General features: G+C 33.6%; 1 protein-coding gene across 1 annotated transcript in view; it reads right to left on the reverse strand.

The window, feature by feature from the left end:
- Window positions 1-2,856: 2,856 nt before the first annotated feature.
- Window positions 2,857-20,764, reverse strand: part of hoxb9a (homeobox B9a) — a 51,519-nt gene continuing 33,611 nt past the window's right edge. The window contains exon 2 of the mRNA XM_061982193.1: window positions 2,857-3,092. Coding sequence (XP_061838177.1) covers window positions 2,857-3,092 — 236 coding nt within the window. The remainder of the gene's footprint in view (window positions 3,093-20,764) is intronic.

Raw genomic sequence — 20,764 nt, forward strand, 5'->3', positions numbered from 1 at the left:
ACTTCTTCACAATAAACGGGGCCCCCACGGATCGCGGGGCCCTCAGCACAGCGCATGGTCTGTATACAGTTAGGGGCCTTCTGAAATGCGTTAACAAGGAAACTGCAGGTGCCATGTTGTTTTGAGGTGGGAGAACACTTTGTTTGATACAGGAAGTCTTTGAAGGATGTGAGTGAGAGAAGTGGTGCTTGCTGCCGTCCTTTAACGACTTCTAAACAGTCGCATGTCACACAATCGTTCAATCATGTCAAGTAAAAAGTATCGCTGTCCGTATCGCCAATACTAGCCCTGATGTAGTTGTTGGTATGGGAGTGATACCAACATGTGCCGTATCGCTTTTGTCTCCGTCGTGCTGAAGAATAAAGTCGATATTGTGAGGAATGTTCAGTTGTGTCCTCGTGTTGTGTAGTGATGCACCATCTTGTCCTCATGTTGTGTAGTGATGCACCATCTTGTCCTCATGTTGTGTAGTGATGCACCATCTTGTCCTCATGTTGTGTAGTGATGCACCATCTTGTCCTCATGTTGTGTAGTGCTGCTGCACCATCTTGTCCTCATGTTGTGTAGTGCTGCACCATCTTGTCCTCATGTTGTGTAGTGCTGCTGCACCATCTTGTCCTCATGTTGTGTAGTGATGCACCATCTTGTCCTCATGTTGTGTAGTGATGCACCATATTGTCCTCATGTTGTGTAGTGATGCACCAGCTTGTCCTCATGTTGTGTAGTGCTGCTGCACCATCTTGTCCTCATGTTGTGTAGTGGTGTTTTACCATCTTGTCCTCATATTGTGTAGTGATGCACCATCTTGTCCTCATGTTATCCAATGGTGCTGCAACATCTTGTCCTCATGTTGTGTAGTGGTGTTGTGCCAACTTGTCCTCATGTTGTGTAGTGGTGTTGTGTCAACTTGTCTTCATGTTGTGTAGTGGTGTTGTGCCAACTTGTCCTCATATTGTGTAGTGGTGTTGTGCAGACTTGTCCTCATGTTGTGTAGTGGTGTTGTGCCAACTTGTCCTCATGTTGTGTAGTGGTGCAAAATTTTGTCCTCATGTGGTGTAGTGGTGATGCACCATCTTGTCCTCTTGCTGTGTAGTTGTGCTCAATCTTGTCCTCATGTTGTGTAGTGGTGCACATCTTGTCTTCATGTTGTGTAGTAGTGCTGCACCATCTTGTCCTCATGATGTGTAGTAGTGATGCACCAAATTATCCTCATATTGTGTAGTGGTGTTGCAACATCTTGTACTCATGTTGTGTGTTGGTGTTATGCCATCTTGTCCTCATGTTGTGTAGTGGTGTTGCAACATCTTGTCCTCATGTTGTGTAGTGGTGAACCATCTTGTCCTCATTTTGTGTATTGGTGCACCTTCTTGTCCTCATGTTGTGTAGTGCTCCGCCATCTTGTCCTCATGTTGTGTAGTGGTGCACCATCTTGTCGTCATGTTGTGTAGTGGTGATGCCCCATCTTGTCCTCATGTTGTGTAGTAGTGCACCATCTTGTCCTCATGCTGTGTAGTGGTGTTGCACCATCTTGTCCTCATGTTGTGTAGTGCTGCACCATATTTTCTTCATGTTGTGTAGTAGTGATGTGCCATCTTGTCCTTATGTTGTGTCGTGGTGCTGCATTATATTGTCCTCATGTTGTGTAGTGATGCGCCATCTTGTTCTCATGTTGTGCAGTGGTGCACCATCTTGTCCTCATGTTGTGTAGTGCTGCACCTTCTTGTCCTCATGTTGTGTAGTGGTGATGCACCATCTTGTCCTCATGTTGTGTAGTGATGATGCACCATCTTGTCCTCATGTTATGTAGTGGTGATGCACCATCTTGTCCTCATGTTGTGTAGTGGTGATGCACCATCTTGTCCTCATGTTGTGTAGTAGTGCACCTTCTTGTCCTCATGTTGTGTAGTGGTGCTGCACCATCTTGTCCTCATGTTGTGCAGTAGTACACCTTCTTGTCCTCATGTTGTGTAGTAGTGCACCTTCCTGTCCTCATGTTGTGTAGTGGTGATGCACCATCTTGTCCTCATGCTGTGTAGTGGTGTTGTGCCATCTTGTCCTCATGTTGTGTAGTGCTGCACCATATTTTCTTCATGTTGTGTAGTGGTGATGCACCATCTTGTCCTCATGCTGTGTAGTGGTGATGCACCATCGTGTCTTCATGTTGTGTAGTGGTGCACCATCTTGTCCTCATGTTGTGTAGTGTTGCTGCACCTTCTTGTCCTCATGTTGTGTAGTGGTGCACCATCTTGTCCTCATATTGTGTAGCGGTGCACCATCTCGTCCTCATGTTGTGTAGTGGTAATGCACCATCTTGTCCTCATGTTGTGTAGTTGTGCTCAATCTTGTCCTCATGTTGTGTAGTGGTGCACATCTTGTCTTCATGTTGTGTAGTAGTGCTGCACCATCTAGTCCTCATGTTGTGTAGTAGTGATGCACCATCTTGTCCTCATGTTGTGTAGTGCTGCATCTTCTTGTCCTCATGTTGTGTAGTGCTGCACCATCTTGTCCTCATGTTGTGTAGTAGTGCTGCACCATCTTGTCCTGATGTTGTGTAGTAGTGATGCACCATCTTGTCCTCATGTTGTGTAGTGCTGCACCTTCTTGTCCTCATGTTGTGTAGTGCTGCACCATCTTGTCCTCATGTTGTGTAGTGCTGCACCTTTTTGTCCTCATGTTGTGTAGTGGTGATGCACCATCTTGTCCTCATGTTGTGTAGTGATGATGCACCATCTTGTCCTCATGTAGTGTAGTGGTGATGCACCATCTTGTCCTCATGTTGTGTAGTGGTGATGCACCATCTTGTCTTCATGTTGTGTAGTGCTGCACCTTCTTTTCCCTTCCCCCTATGTGCCGACTCTAGTCCTTGGGCTGGTCTTTGCTCTGTTTCTTCATCTTCATCCTGCGGTTCTGGAACCAGATCTTCACTTGTCTCTCGGTCAGGTTGAGCGCCCGAGCCACCTCGTGACGGCGGTCCCGGGTCAGGTACATGTTGAAGAGGAACTCCTTCTCCAGCTCCAGCGTCTGGTACTTACTGTACGGACACCTCTTCTTGCGGGAGGAGCGCGCGTGCAGCCAGTTGGCCGAGGGGTCGCCTGCGGGAAGACAAGGGAGAGTTAGTGATGACACATCTGGACTCCAAGCCGCTACTTTTATCCTACACTTTGAACCCTTTATTTAATTTATGGACTTCTCTTCGCTGATGGCCATCATGCAAATGGTTTTCATTAAACACATGCAAAGATGGTATTGTTTGTGCTACGGCGCCATCTTTTGGGCGAGTTCGCTCACTGGATGAATGCGAATTATTTCTGTTTTAAAGCTTTGAACCGGAAGTAAAAGTGCTTTTCCAATTTTCTATCCGTCCATAGCATTTCTACTCGTATGGATTCTTCATTCGTCACTCCAAGCAACGTTTGTAAGTTTTACAATATAACTAAAACAATTCTTACTTACTAAAGCGTCCCATGTGTGATATCTGTAGGAGTGTTTTCATGCATATTTGTACTTGCTATCGTAATGTAATGAAGTTAGCTTTGTTAGCATTCGCTAATATGCTAACACATTTACAAGAGTCTATGTTACCACGAAAAAAACATATATTTGTTTTCAAATTGATATTGTTCTTTGAATTTCTGTAAATTACAGACTTTTAAGTAGACTAAGCTTTCAACCGGAAGTAGAAGTGCCGTTCTGTCTTCTATCCGTCCATGGCGTTACAACTCGTATGGATTCTTAACACATCACTCCAAGCAACGTTTGTAAGTTTTACAATATAACTAAAATGATTCTTACTTACTAAAGCATCCCATGTGTGATGTCTGTAGGAGTGTTTTCATGCATATTTGTACGTGCTATCGTAATGTCATTAAGCTAGCGTCGCTAGCATTAGAGGAAATTTATTATTGATATATTGTTATTTACAGATAAACACTGACATTTATTATGGATGTATTGTTATTTACAGATAAACACTGACAATAAATTATTTACATATTTTTATTTACAGATAAACACTGACATTTACTATTTACATATTGTTATTTACAGATAAAAAACTGATATTTATTATTGATATATTGTTATTTACAGATAAACACTGATATTTATTGTTTTATATATTGTTATTTACAGATAAACACTGACATTTACTATTTACATATTGTTATTTACAGATAAACAACTGATATTTATTAATGATATATTGTTATTTACAGATAAACACTGACATTTATTGTTTATATATTGTTATTTACAGATAAACACTGACATTTACTATTTACATATTGTTATTTACAGATAAAAAACTGATATTTATTATTGATATATTGTTATTTACATATAAACACTGACATTTATTGTTTAAATTGTTATTTACAGATAAACACTGACATTTACTATTTACATATTGTTATTTACAGATAAAAAACTGATATTTATTATTGATATATTGTTATTTACATATAAACACTGACATTTATTGTTTAAATTGTTATTTACAGATAAACACTGACATTTACTATTTACATATTGTTATTTACAGATAAAAAACTGATATTTATTATTGATATATTGTTATTTACAGATAAACACTGACATTTATTGTTTATATATTGTTATTTACAGATAAACACTGACATTTACTATTTACATATTGTTATTTACAGATAAAAACTGATATTTATTATTGATATATTGTTATTTACAGATAAACACTGACATTTATTGTTTATATATTGTTGTTTACAGAGAAACACTGACATGTGTTATTGATAAATTGTTATATACAGATAGACACTGACATTTACTATTAATATATTACAAACCCCGCTTCCATATGAGTTGGAAAATTGTGTTAGATGTAAATATAAACGGAATACAATGATTTGCAAATCATTTTCAAACCATATTCAGTTGAATATGCTACAAAGACAACATATTTGATGTTCAAACTGATAAACTTTTTTTTTTTTTGCAAATAATCATTAACTTTATTATTTGATGCCAGCAACACGTGACAAAGAAGTTGGGAAAGCTGGCAATAAATACTGATAAAGTTGAGGAATACTCATCAAACACTTATTTGGAACATCCCACAGGTGAACAGGCAAATTGGGAACAGGTGGGTGCCATGATTGGGTATAACAGTAGATTCCATGAAATGTTCAGTCATTCACAAACAAGGATGGAGCGAGGGTCACTACTTTGTCAACAAATGCGTGAGCAAATTGTTGAACAGTTTAAGAAAAACCTTTCTCAACCAGCTATTGCAAGAAATTTAGGGATTTCAGCATCTACAGTCCGTAATATCATCAAAGGGTTCAGAGAATCTGGAGAAATCACTGCACGTAAGCAGCTAAGCCCGTGACCTTCGATCCCTCAGGCTGTACTGCATCAACAAGCGACATCAGTGTGGAAAGGATATCACCACATGGGCTCAGGAACACTTCAGAAACCCACTGTCAGTAACTACAGTTGATCGCTACATCTGTAAGTGCAAGTTAAAACTCTTCTATGCAAGGCGAAAACCGTTTATCAACAACATCCAGAAACGCTGTCAACTTCTCTGGGCCTGAGCTCATCTAAGATGGACTGATACAAAGTGGAAAAGTGTTCAGTGGTCTGACGAGTCCACATTTCAAATTGTTTTTGGAAACTGTGGACGTCCTGTCCTCCGGACCAAAGAGGAAAAGAACCATCCGGATTGTTATAGGCGCAAAGTTGAAAAGCCAGCATGTGTGATGGTGTGGGGGTGTATTAGTGCCCAAGACATGGGTAACTTACACATCTTGTGAAGGCGCCATTAATGCTGAAAGGTACATACAGGTTTTGGAACAACGTTACCATGGACGCACCTGCTTATTTCAGCAAGACAATGCCAAGCCACGTGTTACATCAACATGGCTTCATAGTAAAAGAGTGCGGGTACTAGACTGGCCTGCCTGTAGTCCAGACCTGTCTCCCATTGAAAATGTGTGGCGCATTATGAAGCCTAAAATACCACAACGAAGACCCCCGGACTGTTGAACAACTTAAGCTGTACATCAAGCAAGAATGGGAAAGAATTCCACCTGAGAAGCTTAAAAAATGTGTCTCCTCAGTTCCCAAACGTTTACTGAGTGTTGTTAAAAGGAAAGGCCATGTAACACAGTGGTGAACATGCCCTTTCCCAACTACGTTGGCACGTGTTGCAGCCATGAAATTCTAAGTTAAATATTATTTGCAAAAAAATAAATAAAGTTTATGAGTTTGAACATCAAATATCTTGTCTTTGTAGTGCATTCAATTGAATATGGGTTTAAAAGGATTTGCAAATCATTGTATTCCGTTTATATTTACATCTAACACAATTTCCCAACTCATATGGAAACGGGGTTTGTATTATTTACAGATGAACACTGACATGTATTATTTATATATTTTTATTTATAGATAAACACTGTTATTTATTATTTACATTGTGTTATTTACAGATAAACACTGACATTTATTATATTGTTATATTATATTGTTATATATATTGTTATTTACTGATAACAACTGACATTTATTATTTATATATTGTTATTTACAGTTAAACACTGACATGTATTATTGATATATTGTTATTTACAGATAAACACTGACATTTTTTTACATACTGTTATTTACAGATAAACATTGACATTTGTTATTTACATATTGTTATTATTTACAGATAAACACAGACATGTATTATTTATATATTGTTATTTACAGATAAACACTGACATGTAATATTGATATATTGTTATTTACATATATTGTATTTCATTTATTTAAAGAAATATGAGCTAACATTGTGTGTATCAGGGTAGAAATATAATAAACCACTCCTCCATACGTCATCAGCCTGATTTGTATTTCTACTGGAACTTTAGGTTCCAGTAGAAGTTCCTGGAACTTTTGATGGAACAAGGCCTATGGACGCGTGAACGCTGAAGAGTTGAAGTGCCACTGAATTCCTCAACAGAAAACAGAGAATTATGGGAAAAAATGGAAAATGTTTTGTGTAAACATGCTATTTTGAATGTTGGAACAGTTGAAGAATTGAGGGAATGTGGGCTGTGAAAGTGTGAACGTGTGAAAGAGTGGACTCCACACGTCCTCACGCTGAACTCTGAGGTGAATTAGCAGGAATTCATTTAGCAGCAAAAACGAAGGAGTTGCGTCTTTGCTTCTCCGCCACACTTTATTACTTTGTGGCTTTTAGGAAGGTGATTGGAGACCCCCTGTGGTGTGTCAGCTCTCTGATGAGCTGCAATAAACTTGTCTTTTATTGCCTTTTTCCTTCTTCAACTCTTCTTCCTCGCGCCATTGTTAGCATCGGAGCTAGCTTACGAAGGTCCGACTCCAAAGATGAATATTTACGTGTACATGGATAATGTCGCAATGAAAGGGAATACTTTGATGTACACATGTACGTACATTTAGGAGTATATCTAGAGGAATGATTCTTGTAGTGTTCAAAATGTTAGCTAGCTAGCTACAGCTAAAGTGTTAGCGTTCAATCTTTGCTAACTTCCTTACATTATTGTCATGTTTCTTTTGAAACCATGCATGTCAAATCACTTTGTGCTCAGAATTCCTTTCTGTTTTCCTACTAAAAAAGTAGGTTTTTATCTAGCATTCTTTCAGTTATGCGAAAGTAAACGCAGCAGAACAGTGAATATTAATTCAACTCACATTGGGCTGAAATCAACACTTTATCAGAGTTGAATCATTCTCACAGATTCTGTCTTTAAATTAGATCTTTAATCTTTGTAATAATTCAGCTCTTTGATGGTGTTAAATATCTGACACTCTCAGTGTTGTTTTTTCAACGTTTCTTTTTCACAATAAGTCACTTCTTTTCACTATGAATGTTCCTTTTTAACATCGATTGTTGCTTTTCTTTAAGTTTATGTCAAACGTGCATACAGTGGCAATATGATCCATCACATATGTCTCATATGTTCTCATTACAAGTGCGAAAAGGAGTGGGAAGAAGCAGAGTGATTGATTGATTGGGAAAATATCACTCAACTCAACATACATCAATAATAAATGACTCCCTGCAAAATGAAGACAAATCTTAGCAAGCCGTGATTGATATTGAGAGTGGTTGTTGTGTAAATATAGACATGTAAATATGACATGTAAATATAGACATGTAAATATGGACATGTAAATATAGATATGTAAATATGACATGTAAATATGGCGACTTGTCCAGGGTGTACCCCGCCGTCCGGCCGAATGCAGCTGAAATAGGCTCCAGCGACCCCCCCGCAACCCCAAAAAGGGACAAGAGGTAGAAAATGGATGGATGGATGGACGTGTAAATATGGACATGTAAATATGGACATATAAATATGACATGTAAATATAGACATGTAAATATGGACATGTAAATATGGACATATAAATATGACATGTAAATATGGACATGTAAATATAGACATGTAAATATAGATATGTAAATATGACATGTAAATATGGACATGTAAATATGGACATATAAATATGACATGTAAATATAGATATGTAAATATGACATGTACATATGGACATGTAAATATGGACATATAAATATGACATGTAAATATGGACATGTAAATATGACATGTAAATATGGATGTATAAATATAGACATGTACAAATATACATGTAAAAATATGCATGTAAATATAGACATATAAATATGGACATGTAAATATAGACATGTCAAAATATACATGTAAATATCGACATGTAAATATGGACATGTAAATATAGATATGTAAATATGACATGTAAATATGGGCATGTAAATATGGACACATAAATATGACATGTAAATATGACATGTAAATATGGACATATAAATATGACATGTAAATATGGACATGCAAATATAGACATGTAAATATAGATATGTAAATATGACATGTAAATATGGACATGTAAATATGACATGTAAATATGTACATATAAATATAGACATGTAAAAATAAACATGTAAAAATATGCATGTAAATATAGACATATAAATATGGGCATGTAAATATAGACATGTAAAAATATACATGTAAATATAGACTCGTAAATATGGACATGTAAATATAGATGTGTAAATATGACATGTAAATATAGACATGTAAATATAGACACGTAAATATAGACATGTAAATATGGACATGTAAATATGGACATATAAATATAGACATGTAAATATGACATGTAAATATAGACATGTAAAGATATACATGTAAAAATATGCATGTAAATATAGATATATAAATATGGACATGTAAATATAGACATGTAAAAATATACATGTAAATATAGACATGTAAATATAGTTATGTAATTATGACATGCATACAGTAGCAATATGAACCATCGCATATTTCACATATTTTCTCATTACGAGTGCGAAAAGGAGTAGGAAGAAGCAGAGTGTATTTAATCCCGCCGCCTTTTTTTGCTTCAATGACTAACACTTTTCTTCACGTCTCAATTTCCTGTTTAGCACAATTCAAACCTGTGAATAATAAATCCATACATTTTATACGTAACAATATACGTAAATATTTGATCATCTACGGTGATTTCAACAATAAGTTGTTTTATGTCCGGTGAAAAGTATATTTCTAAACAACTTCCTCTCCTCCGTCACAGAAAGGAGCGAAATGCTTGCGTTAAATATAAAGTATAACTCACATTTCACTCTCTAAATAAAACAATGATTGGGAAAATATAATTCTGATCAACAAGCATCAATAGTAAATGACTCCCTGCAGAATGAAGACAAGTTGTAGTTGTTGCGCAGTGATTTTAAAAGGTGCAACATTGGAGGGAAGACTTTAATTCTGAGAGTTGTTGAGACGTCATTTCTGCGCATACACCCGAGAGAAGGAGTTCCAGGAATGAAAAATATCCTCTCTGCTCACTAATTAGTCGCTGGCCGTCATCAGCGCTCCTCAATCAACGGAAGGAATCCATTCGCTCTGCGCGGTGGCGAGGCGAGATGATGGATGGCCAGGCGGCGCTCGTGTCGCGCGCCAAAGTGCGTATTTGCATTCCTAACGTGCGGAGGAGCCTCGCCTGCGACCATCCATCATGGCCGCCGCTACGCCGCGGCGTGCTACTTGTCTTCCAGGAGGATATTTCACACAATTACCGAGACGTGTTACGTAACCCCTGAAGAAATATGTCTCTCATTTATGTCCAATATCCACTTTGTACATTTCCGAAGTCGCGTGATTTGATTATGATTATAAATGTATTCAAAACCTAAACTTCATTATGTAAATCAAGTTGATTGTAGGACAAAATGCTGTGTCCTTTCAAAGTAAAAGTCCATTATTTCTACATACAGTCGTGGTCAAAAGTTTACATACACTTGTAAAGAACATAATGTCATGGCTGTCTTGAGTTTCCAATCATTTCTACAAATCTTATTTTTTTGTGATAGTGTGATTGGAGCACATACTTGTTGGTCACAAACAACATTCATGAAGTTTGCTTCTTTTATGAATTTATTATGGGTCTACTGAAAATGTGACCAAATCTGTTGGGTCAAAAGTATACATACAGCAATGTTAATATTTGCTTACATGTCCCTTGGCAAGTTTCACTGCAATAAGGCGCTTTTGGTAGCCATCCACAAGCTTCTGCTTGAATTTTTGACCACTCCTCTTGACAAAATTGGTGCAGTTGAGCTAAATGTGTTGCTTTTCTGACATGGACTTGTTTCTTCAGCATTGTCCACACGTTTAAGTCACGACTTTGGGAAGGCCATTCTAAAACCTTCATTCTAGCCTGATTTAGCCATTCCTTTACCACTTTTGACGTGTGTTTTGGGTCATTGTCCTGTTGGAACACCCAACTGCGCCTAAGACCCAACCTCCGGGCTGATGATTTTAGGTTGTCCTGAAGAATTTGGAAGTAATCCTCCTTTTTCATTGTCCCATTTACTCTCTGTAAAGCACCAGTTCCATTGGCAGCAAAACAGGCCGAGGGCATAATACTACCACCACCATGCTTGACGGTAGGAATGGTGTTCCTGGGATTAAAGGCCTCACCTTTTCTCCTCCAAACATATTGCTGGCTACTGTGGCCAATTTTTGTTTCATCTGACATCACATGGACAAAGATAAGACCTTCTGGATGAAAGTTCTGTGGTTAGATGAAACAAAAATGGAGCTGTTTGGCCACAATACCCAGCAATATGTTTGGAGGAGAAAAGGTGAGGCCTTTAATCCCAGGAACACCATGCCTACCCTCAAGCATGGTGGTGGTAGTATTATGCTCTGGGCCTGTTTTGCTGCCAATGGAACTGATGCTTTAAATGGGACAATGAAAAAAGAGGATTACCTCCAAATTCTTCAGGACAACCTAAAATCATCAGCCTGGAGGTTGGGTCTTGGGCGCAGTTGGGTGTTCCAACAGGACAATGACCCCAAACACACGTCAAAAGTGGTAAAGCAATGGCTAAATCAGGATAGAATGAAGGTTTTAGAATGGCATTTCCAAAGTCCTGACTTAAACGTGTGGACAATGCTGAAGAAACAAGTCCATGTCAGAAAAGCAACACATTTAGCTGAACTGCACCAATTTTGTCAAAAGGAGTGGTCAAAAATTCAAGCAGAAGCTTGCCAGACGCTTGTGGGTGGCTACCAAAAGCGCCTTATTGCAGTGAAACTTGCCAAGGGACATGTAAGCAAATATTAACATTGCTGTATGTATACTTTTAAACCAGCAGATTTGCTCACATTTTTAGTAGATCCATAATAAATTCATAAAAGAAGCAAACTTCATGAATGTTTTTTGTGACCAACAAGTATGTGCTCCAATCACTCTATCACAAACAAATAAGAGTTGTAGAAATGATTGAACACTCAAGACAGCCATGACATTATGTTCCTTACAAGTGTATGCACACTTTTGACCACCACTGTAAATACAGTAGATTTAACCTTCTCAAACTGGCAAAGCTCCTGATTTGTACTCAAACTTGTTAATTGTTTTAAATTGTTCATTAATTGTTATTGCCAGCCACCAAAAAAGTGGTTTCCATATGGAAACGGGGTTTGTAAGTTGAAAAGGATTTGCAAATCATTGTATTCTCTTTTTATTTATCATTTACACAATGTGCCAACTTCACTGGTTTTGGGGTTTGTAGACATGTAAATATGGACATATAAATACAATTTATATATCAATTATATAGATATATAATATCTATAAATATTTCACATGAAATATAACCACAACCTTTTTGACTACAAGGCCCAACTTTACCACTACAGGGGAGCCCAGGACCCACTCAATTATCAACACTGAATTAGTCGTCTTCCTCTCCATTCAAATCATATTGAATAATTAAATCAAACCTTCTTACAGTTTACAACCTTGTCAAGTGATATGGAATGGCAAATATTATTCCTTATTTAACACATAAACATTAGTATTAGGTCAGGCTGATGAGAAAAATTAATATTCATCAAATATAATCCTCAATAGCTGACAAAAAATAGATTTACAGACAACTATGTTGTGTTAAAATACATCAATAATTATAGCTCAATGAAGCCATTCCTGAAGGAATTGCGTGTGAATGCTCCAATGCTGAAGTTGAACTGACAGAATGTAGTATGAATGTAAGAATAGTTTGAATGTTGAAGAGTTTGAATTTCCAGGAAATCCAGAATTTGGTTTGGAACTTGGAAAAGTGTTTGAATGTCAAGGATGAGTGGAATGTGTTGAAGGTGCAATGGTTTGAATAGGTTGAACAATGTGGGGATTGTGGAAGTTTGAAAAATTGACAATTCATTTTGAATTGGGAAAATGCACACAAAAAACAAGGGAATTATGGGAAATCCGGGAATTTTTTTTTAGAATTGTCGAAGTCGAGCACACAATTCCTAAACAGGCTGAATATTTTGAAGTTGGAACAGTTTGAATCAGATGAAAAATGTGGGGTTTGTGGAACTTTGAAGAATGTTCCATTAATTTCAATGGGAATTTCCACAAAATTTGGGCATTTCGGGAAAAGCGGGAATTTTTTTGAAAATGCTAAAAAACAAAACTTGAATGGTCTGAATTAGTTAAAATGGTTGGTGTTAAAATGTTTGAAATCGGTCGAGAAATGTTGAAGTAGTAACATTTTGAATTGAGAAATGGTATTACGGGGTTCCTGGAATTTCGGAAAAAAACGGGAATTTTTCCAGTTCAAACAACAACTTAGTTTTTGGTCCTAATTAAGAGGAATTCTTTGACAGTGGAACGTTTGAAGTGGGTGGAAAAATATGGAAGTAGTCGCCAGACAAAAGGGGGGAAATAGGGCTTTGGAAAACCAGGAATTCTGGAAATTCCTGGAATTTTTTTAAACTTAGATAAAAAGGTAGTTTGGATTTCCAGGATGGTGAAATGTGTTGAAGGTGGAATGCTTTGAATAGGTTGAAAAATGTGGAAATGGTGGAAGTTTAAAATGGGAAAAATATCCCAGAAAACCAAGAATCCTGGGAAATCTGGGAATTTTTGGAATTTGTCAAGGGAAAGCCCACGATTCCCGAATAGGCTGAACAGTTTGAAGTTATAACGGTTTGAATCGGGTGAAAAATGTGGAATGTAGAACGCGCCAAAATCTGGAGAAGAAGATTAGAGGAATAATAATAAATAGATTAATTTTGGTGTAGAAAACCATGTGTGAATGCTTTGGTGCATTCACACAATAAATGTGTTTCTTAACTAAACTGTTAATGAAGGGAAAGTGCAAATAAAACACTTTAGTCTTAATTTTTGCGCTTAGGAAACTTCTCTCTGACTTCTTCTGTTTGTTTGATGTTGTCTTTACTGCCACAAGTGATACAAAATGACAGAGATGATTATTTATTTAATACACAAACCTTAGGCTTAGGTCAGGTTGATGAGAAAAATTAATATTCATCAAATATACTCCTAAATAGCTGATAAAAAATTGATTTACATACAATTATGTTGTGCTGAAATACATCAATTAAATTCATAATAAATATATTTCTTAACTAAACTGTCGGTAAACGGAAAGTGCAAACAAAACACTTTAGTTTTAATTTTTGGAGACTTCTCTCAGACATCTTCTGTTTGTTAGATGTTGTCTTTACTGCCACAAGTGGTGGAAAAGGGAACTACAGCTGAGCCGCGCTGCAGACCACAGCTGAGAAAAACATGCATTTTGGCGGCCCTCCATGGTGCGCTCTCCGCCCAGCATTGGGCCCTATGGCTAAGAGGCACTGAAATATGTCAAATGTTCTCGAATAAACAGTATTTCAAAAAAAAAAAAATCAGTTGTTTTTCTTGAATAAGTGCGACTTTGAGCAGCAGAAGATTGTTGGACACAAACACACAGAGATGGAGGAAGGGAAGGTGCTAATATTCCATCACTGATCAATGATGAGTGATCAATGATTGTATTGGTGAGCAAATTGGTTTCCTATCACATCTGCCCTCCTTCTACCTCTGCTTGCAGTTTGCAGCTAATAGTTGCAGAAATGGAGCCTCATATATCCTGAAGGCAGGTTATTACATTTCTCTGCCTCCTATTTTATCCCCCTACCCCCCTACCCCCCTCCCCCGCCCCTCCACCGAACACATCGCCCAGCCGCCGCTCGCCAATTAATGGTCTTGTTCTAACTTAATAAACTTTGCAGGTCATCATTTCCCCGCTGTGCCCGCCAGCGGCAGCACAAAGACTGAAGTGTAATCTTGTACTGGGCTCTGGATGAGTGCCCACAGCAACACAACACAACACAACACAACACAACACAACACAACACAACACAACGTTGCAGGATGCTACATTTAACGGAATCTTAGTTTTCTGCTGGTGGCGGCCATTTTCTTTACAGGACCACCTCGGGGAAATCATCAAAGCGGCGTCTTGACGATAAACATCGCAAGTGGTTGTCATACCAAACTTGTACTTTTGCAGAGGAAACACACAACGTCTACACAACAACACCTCTTACACAAACTACATTTTGGACTTTATTACACAAAAGTAATTTCACGTGATTCAGTCTTCATTGCAATCTTTGCAAATTGACTTCTTTGGAAACAACAACACCCTTTCTGTGGACAACAACTTCCTCCAATTGTAAACAAGATTCATGAATACATTTGTAATTGTAAACAACATTTATGAATACAGTTATAATTGTAAACAGCATTCATGAATACATTTCTAAATGTGTTAATGAATGTATATTCATGAAAAAAGTTGTAAAGGTAAACAACATTCATGAAAAAAGTACTAATCGTAACCAACATTCATGAATAAAGTTTCAAATGTAAACAACATTCATGAATAAAGTTCTTATTGTCAACAACATTCATGAATAAAGTTCTTATTGTCAACAACATTCATGAATAAAGTTCTTATTGTCAACAACATTCATGAATAAAGTTCTTATTGCCAACAACAATCATGAATAATGTTGTAATTGTCAACAACATTCATGAATAAAGTTCTAATAGTAACCATTCATGAATAAAGATCTAATTGTAAAACATTAATTAATAAAGTTCTAATTGTAAATAACATTAATGAATAAAGTTCTCATTGTCAACAACATTCATGAATAAAGTGCTAACTGTAAACAACATTCATGGAAAAAAGTTCTAATAGTAACCATTCATTAATAAAGTTCTAATTGTAAAAATTAATAATAAAGTTCTAATTGTCAACAACATTCATGAATAAAGTGCTAACTGTAAACAACATTATTTAATAATGTTGTAATTGTCAATAACATTCATGAATAAAGTTCTAATTGTAAAAAATGCATTAATAAAGTTCTAATTGTAAATAGCATTCATGAATAAAGTTCTTATTGTCAACAACATTCATGAATAAAGTGCTAACTGTAAACAACATTCATGAAAAAAAGTACTAATAGTAACCATTCATTAATAAAGTTCTAATTGTAAAAATTAAAAAATAAAGTTCTAATTGTAAACAATATTCATAAATAACGTTTGAATTGTAAACATTAATGAATAAAAATCTAACTGTAAACAACATTCATGAATAAAATTGTAATTGTAAACTTTAACGAATACAAATCTAAATGTCAACAACATTGATGAATAATTGTAAAAAATTAATTAATAAAGTTCTAATTAAAAACAACATTCATGAATAACGTTCGAATTGTAAACATTAATGAATAAAAATGTAATTGTAAACAACATTCATTAATAAAGTTCTAATTGTAAACAACATCCATGGATTAAGTTCTAATTGTAAACAACAATAATGGATAAAGTGCTAACTGTAAACAACATTCATGAATAAAGTTCTAATTGTAAACAACATTCATTAAAAATGTTGTAATTGTCAACAACATTCATGAATAAAGTTCTAATAGTAACCATTCATGAATAAAGTTCTAACTGTAAAGATTAATTGATAAAGTTCTAATTGTAAATAACATTCATCAATAAAGTTCTTATTGTCAACAACATTCATGAATAAAGTGCTAACTGTAAACAACATTCATGAAAAAAAGTTCTAATAGTAACCATTCATTAATAAAGTTATAATTGTACAAATTCATTAATATAGTTCTAATTGTAAACAGCATTCATAAATAACGTTCGAATTGTAAACATTAATGAAAAATGTTTTAATTGTAAACAACATTTATGAATATAGTTCTCATTGTAAACAAAATTCATGAATGAAGTTCTTATTGTCAACAACATTAATGAATACAATTCTAAAAATAAACATTTATGAGTAAAGTTGTAATGTAAACAACAATTGTAAATAAAGTTCTATTTGTAAAGAAATTCATGAATAAAGTTTTTAATGTAAGCAACATTCATGAATAAAGTTGTAATTGTAAACAGCATTCATGAAAACAGTTCTAATTGTAAACATTATTGAATAAAAATGTAATTGTCAACAAAAAATCATTAATAATGTTCTAATTGCAAACAACAATCATGAATAAAGTTCGCATTGTAAAAAAAACAATTGAGAATAAAGTTCGAATTTTAAAGAAAATACATGAATAAAGTTCTAATTGTCAACACAATTCACAAATTTAGTTCTAATTGTAAACAATATTCATGAAAAAAATGACTAATTGTAAACAACATTCATGAATAAAGTTATATTTGTAAACAACATTCATTAATAAAGTTGTAATTGTCAACAACTTTCATGAATGCAGTTCTAATTATAAATAACATTCATGAATAAAGTTGCAATTGTAAAAAACATTCATGAATGAAGTTCTAAATATGAACATTCATAAATAAAGTTATAATTGTAAAAATTCATGAATAAAGTTATAATTGTAAGCAACATTCATGAATAAAGTTATAATAGTAAACATTCATGAATAAAGTTGTAATTGTAAAAATTCATGAACAAAGTTATAATTGTAAAAATTCATGAATAAACTTATAATTGTAAATAACATTCATGAATAAAGTTCTAATAGTAAACATTCATGAATAAAGTTCTGATTGTAAAAATTCAAGAATAAAGTTCTAATTGTAAACAACATTCATGAATAAAGTTTTAATTGTAAACAACATTCATGAATAAAGTTCTAATTGTAAACAATATTCATGAATAAAGTTCTAATAGTAAACATTCATGAATGAAATTATAATTGTAAAAATTCATGAATTAAGATCTAATTGAAAACAAGATTCATGAATGAAAAAATGTAATTGTAAACAACATTAATGAATAATGTTCTAATTGTAAACATTAATGAACAAAAATCTAATTTGTAAACAACATTCATTAATACAATTCTAAATGTCAACAGCATTAATGAATAACGTTCTCATTGTAGATAACAATCATGAATAAAGTTTGAATTGTAAACAACAATTGAGAATAAAATTCAAATATTAAAGAAAATACATAAATGCAGTTCTAATTGTCAACAACAATCATGAATAAAGTTCTAATTGTAAAATAAATCATTCATGAATGAATTTCTAATTGTAAACAACATTCAAGAATAAAGTTGTAATTGTAAACAAAATTCATGAATAAAGTTGTAATTGTACACAACATTCATGAAAACAGTTTTAATTGTAAACAACATTTATTAATAAAGTTCTAATTGTAAAGAAAATTCATGAATAAAGTTATAATTGTAAACAAAATTCATGGAAAAAAGTATTATTATAAACAACATTCATGAATAAGGTTCTGATTGTAAACAACATTAATTAATAAAGTTCTATTTGTAAACCAAATTCATGAATAAAGTTATTGTCAACAACATTCATGAAAAAAGTTATTATTTTCAACAACATTCAAAAATAAAATTCTAATTGTAAACATTCATTGATATGGTTCTAATTGTAAACAACATTCATGAATAAAGTTCTAGTAGTAAACATTAATTAATAAAAATGTAATCGTAAACAACATTCATGAATAAAGTTCTAGTTGTAAAACAACATTAATGAAAAAAGTTCTATATGTAAAGAAAATTCATGAAAAAGTTTTAATTCTAAAGAGAATGTATGAATAAAGTTCTAATTATAAACAACATTCATGAATAAAGTTCTAATTATAAACAACATTCATGAATAAAGTTCTAATTATAAACAACATTCATGAATACATTTTTTATTTTCAACAACATTCAAGAATAAAGTTCTGATTGTAAACATTCATGAATATTGTACTAATTGCAAACAACAACAACAAGTTTGATTGTCAACAATTTTCATGAATAAAGTTTTAAATGTAAACAACATTCATGAATAAAGTTCTAATTGTAAACAACATTCATGAATAAAGTTCTAATGTAAACTTTCATGAATAAAGTAATAATTGTACAAATGTATTGATAAAGTACTAATTGTAAACAACATTCATGAAAAAAGTTTTAATTCTAAACATTAATGAATAAAATTCTAATTGTAAACAACATTCAATAATAACATTCTAATTGTAAAAAAAAACATTTATGAATTAAGTTCTATTAGTAAACTTTCATTACAAAAATGTATAACTGTAAAAATGTATTAATAAAGTTCTAATTGTAAACAACATTCATGAATAAAAATATAATTTTTAACAACATTCATAAAAAATGTTATGATTGTAAACATAAATGAATAAACATCTAAATGTAAACAACAATCAAAAATAAAGTTCTAATTGTAAACAACAATTGTGAATAAAGTTCGAATTTTAAAGAAAATAAATAAATAAAGTTATAATTGTGAACAACTTTCATGAATAAAGTTGTAAATGTAAACAACATTCATGAATATAGTTCTAACTGTAAACATTCATACATAAAGTTATAATTAAACTCAACGTTTATAAATACATTTCTAATTGTAAACAACATTCATGAATAAAGTTATAATAGTAAACATCAATGAATACAAATGTAAATGTAAACAACATTCATGAATCATTTTCTAATTGTAAAACAAGATTCATGAATGAAGTTATAATTGTAAACAACATTCATGAAAAAAGTTATAATTGTAAACAACATTCATGAATAAAATTCTAATTGTAAGCAACAATCATAAATAAAGTTCTTATTGTAAACAACATTCATGAATAAAAATGTAATTGTAAATAACATTCATGAATAAAGTTCCAATCTTAAAAATCATGAATGAAATTCTATATTAAAAATTAATGAACAAATTTCGAATTGTAAACATTGATGAATAATGTTTTAATTGGGAACAACATTCATGAATAAAGTTCTAAATATAAACAACAATTGTGGGAAAAAGTTCTAATTGTAAAGAAAATTCATGAAAAAAAATCTAATTCTGAAGAACATTTATGAATAAAGTTCTAATTATAAACAACATTCATGAATACAATTCTAATTGTAAACAACATTCATGAATAAAGTTCTTATTTTCAACAAAATTCAACAATAAAGTTCTAATTGTTAACATTCATGAATATTGTACTAATTGTAAACAACAACAAGTTTGATTGTCATCCATTTTCATGAACGAAGTTCTAATTGTCAACAACATTCATGAATAAAGTTATAATTGTAAACAACATTCATGAATAAAGTTCTAATTGTAGACATTCATAAATAAAGTAATAAGTGTACAAATGTATTAATAAAGTTCTAATTGTAAACAACATTCATGAATAAAAATCTAATTTCAAACATACATGAATAAAGTTCTAATAGTAAACATCTCTGACGGACATCTACACCTCCCGCTGCCTCAACAGAGCCAGTGCCATCATCAAGGACAGCACCCACCCTGGCTCTGACCTGTTCCACCTGCTGCCCTCTGGGAAGCGCTACAGGTGCATTAAAACCAAAACAAATAGGCTAAAGAACAGCTTCTTCCCCAGGGCCATAACCATCCTGAACGGACTGCCCCATTGTCCCTCATAACTGCCTTCTCTTCGGTGCAATAACCCATTCCACCAACCACCCTGTTTTTGTTTTGTTTTTTCATGTATATATTCATTTCACACCATATTCATTGCACTTCTATATTTTTTATATTTTTATATATTTGCACATTGTTTTTCTAGCATGCACACATCGCACTGTATGGAATGGCCTCAATCTCGTTACCTTGCGTAATGACAATAAAGCTGATTCTGATTCTGATTCTAATGAATAAAAATGTAATTGTAAACAACATTCAAGAATAACGTTCTAATTGTAAAACAAGATTCATGAATGAAGTTATAATTGTAAACAACATTCATGAAAAAAGTTATAATGTAAACAACATCCATGAATACAATTCT

This window comes from Nerophis lumbriciformis, linkage group LG24 (genome assembly GCF_033978685.3).
Source record: "Nerophis lumbriciformis linkage group LG24, RoL_Nlum_v2.1, whole genome shotgun sequence".
Lineage (NCBI taxonomy): Eukaryota > Metazoa > Chordata > Actinopteri > Syngnathiformes > Syngnathidae > Nerophis > Nerophis lumbriciformis.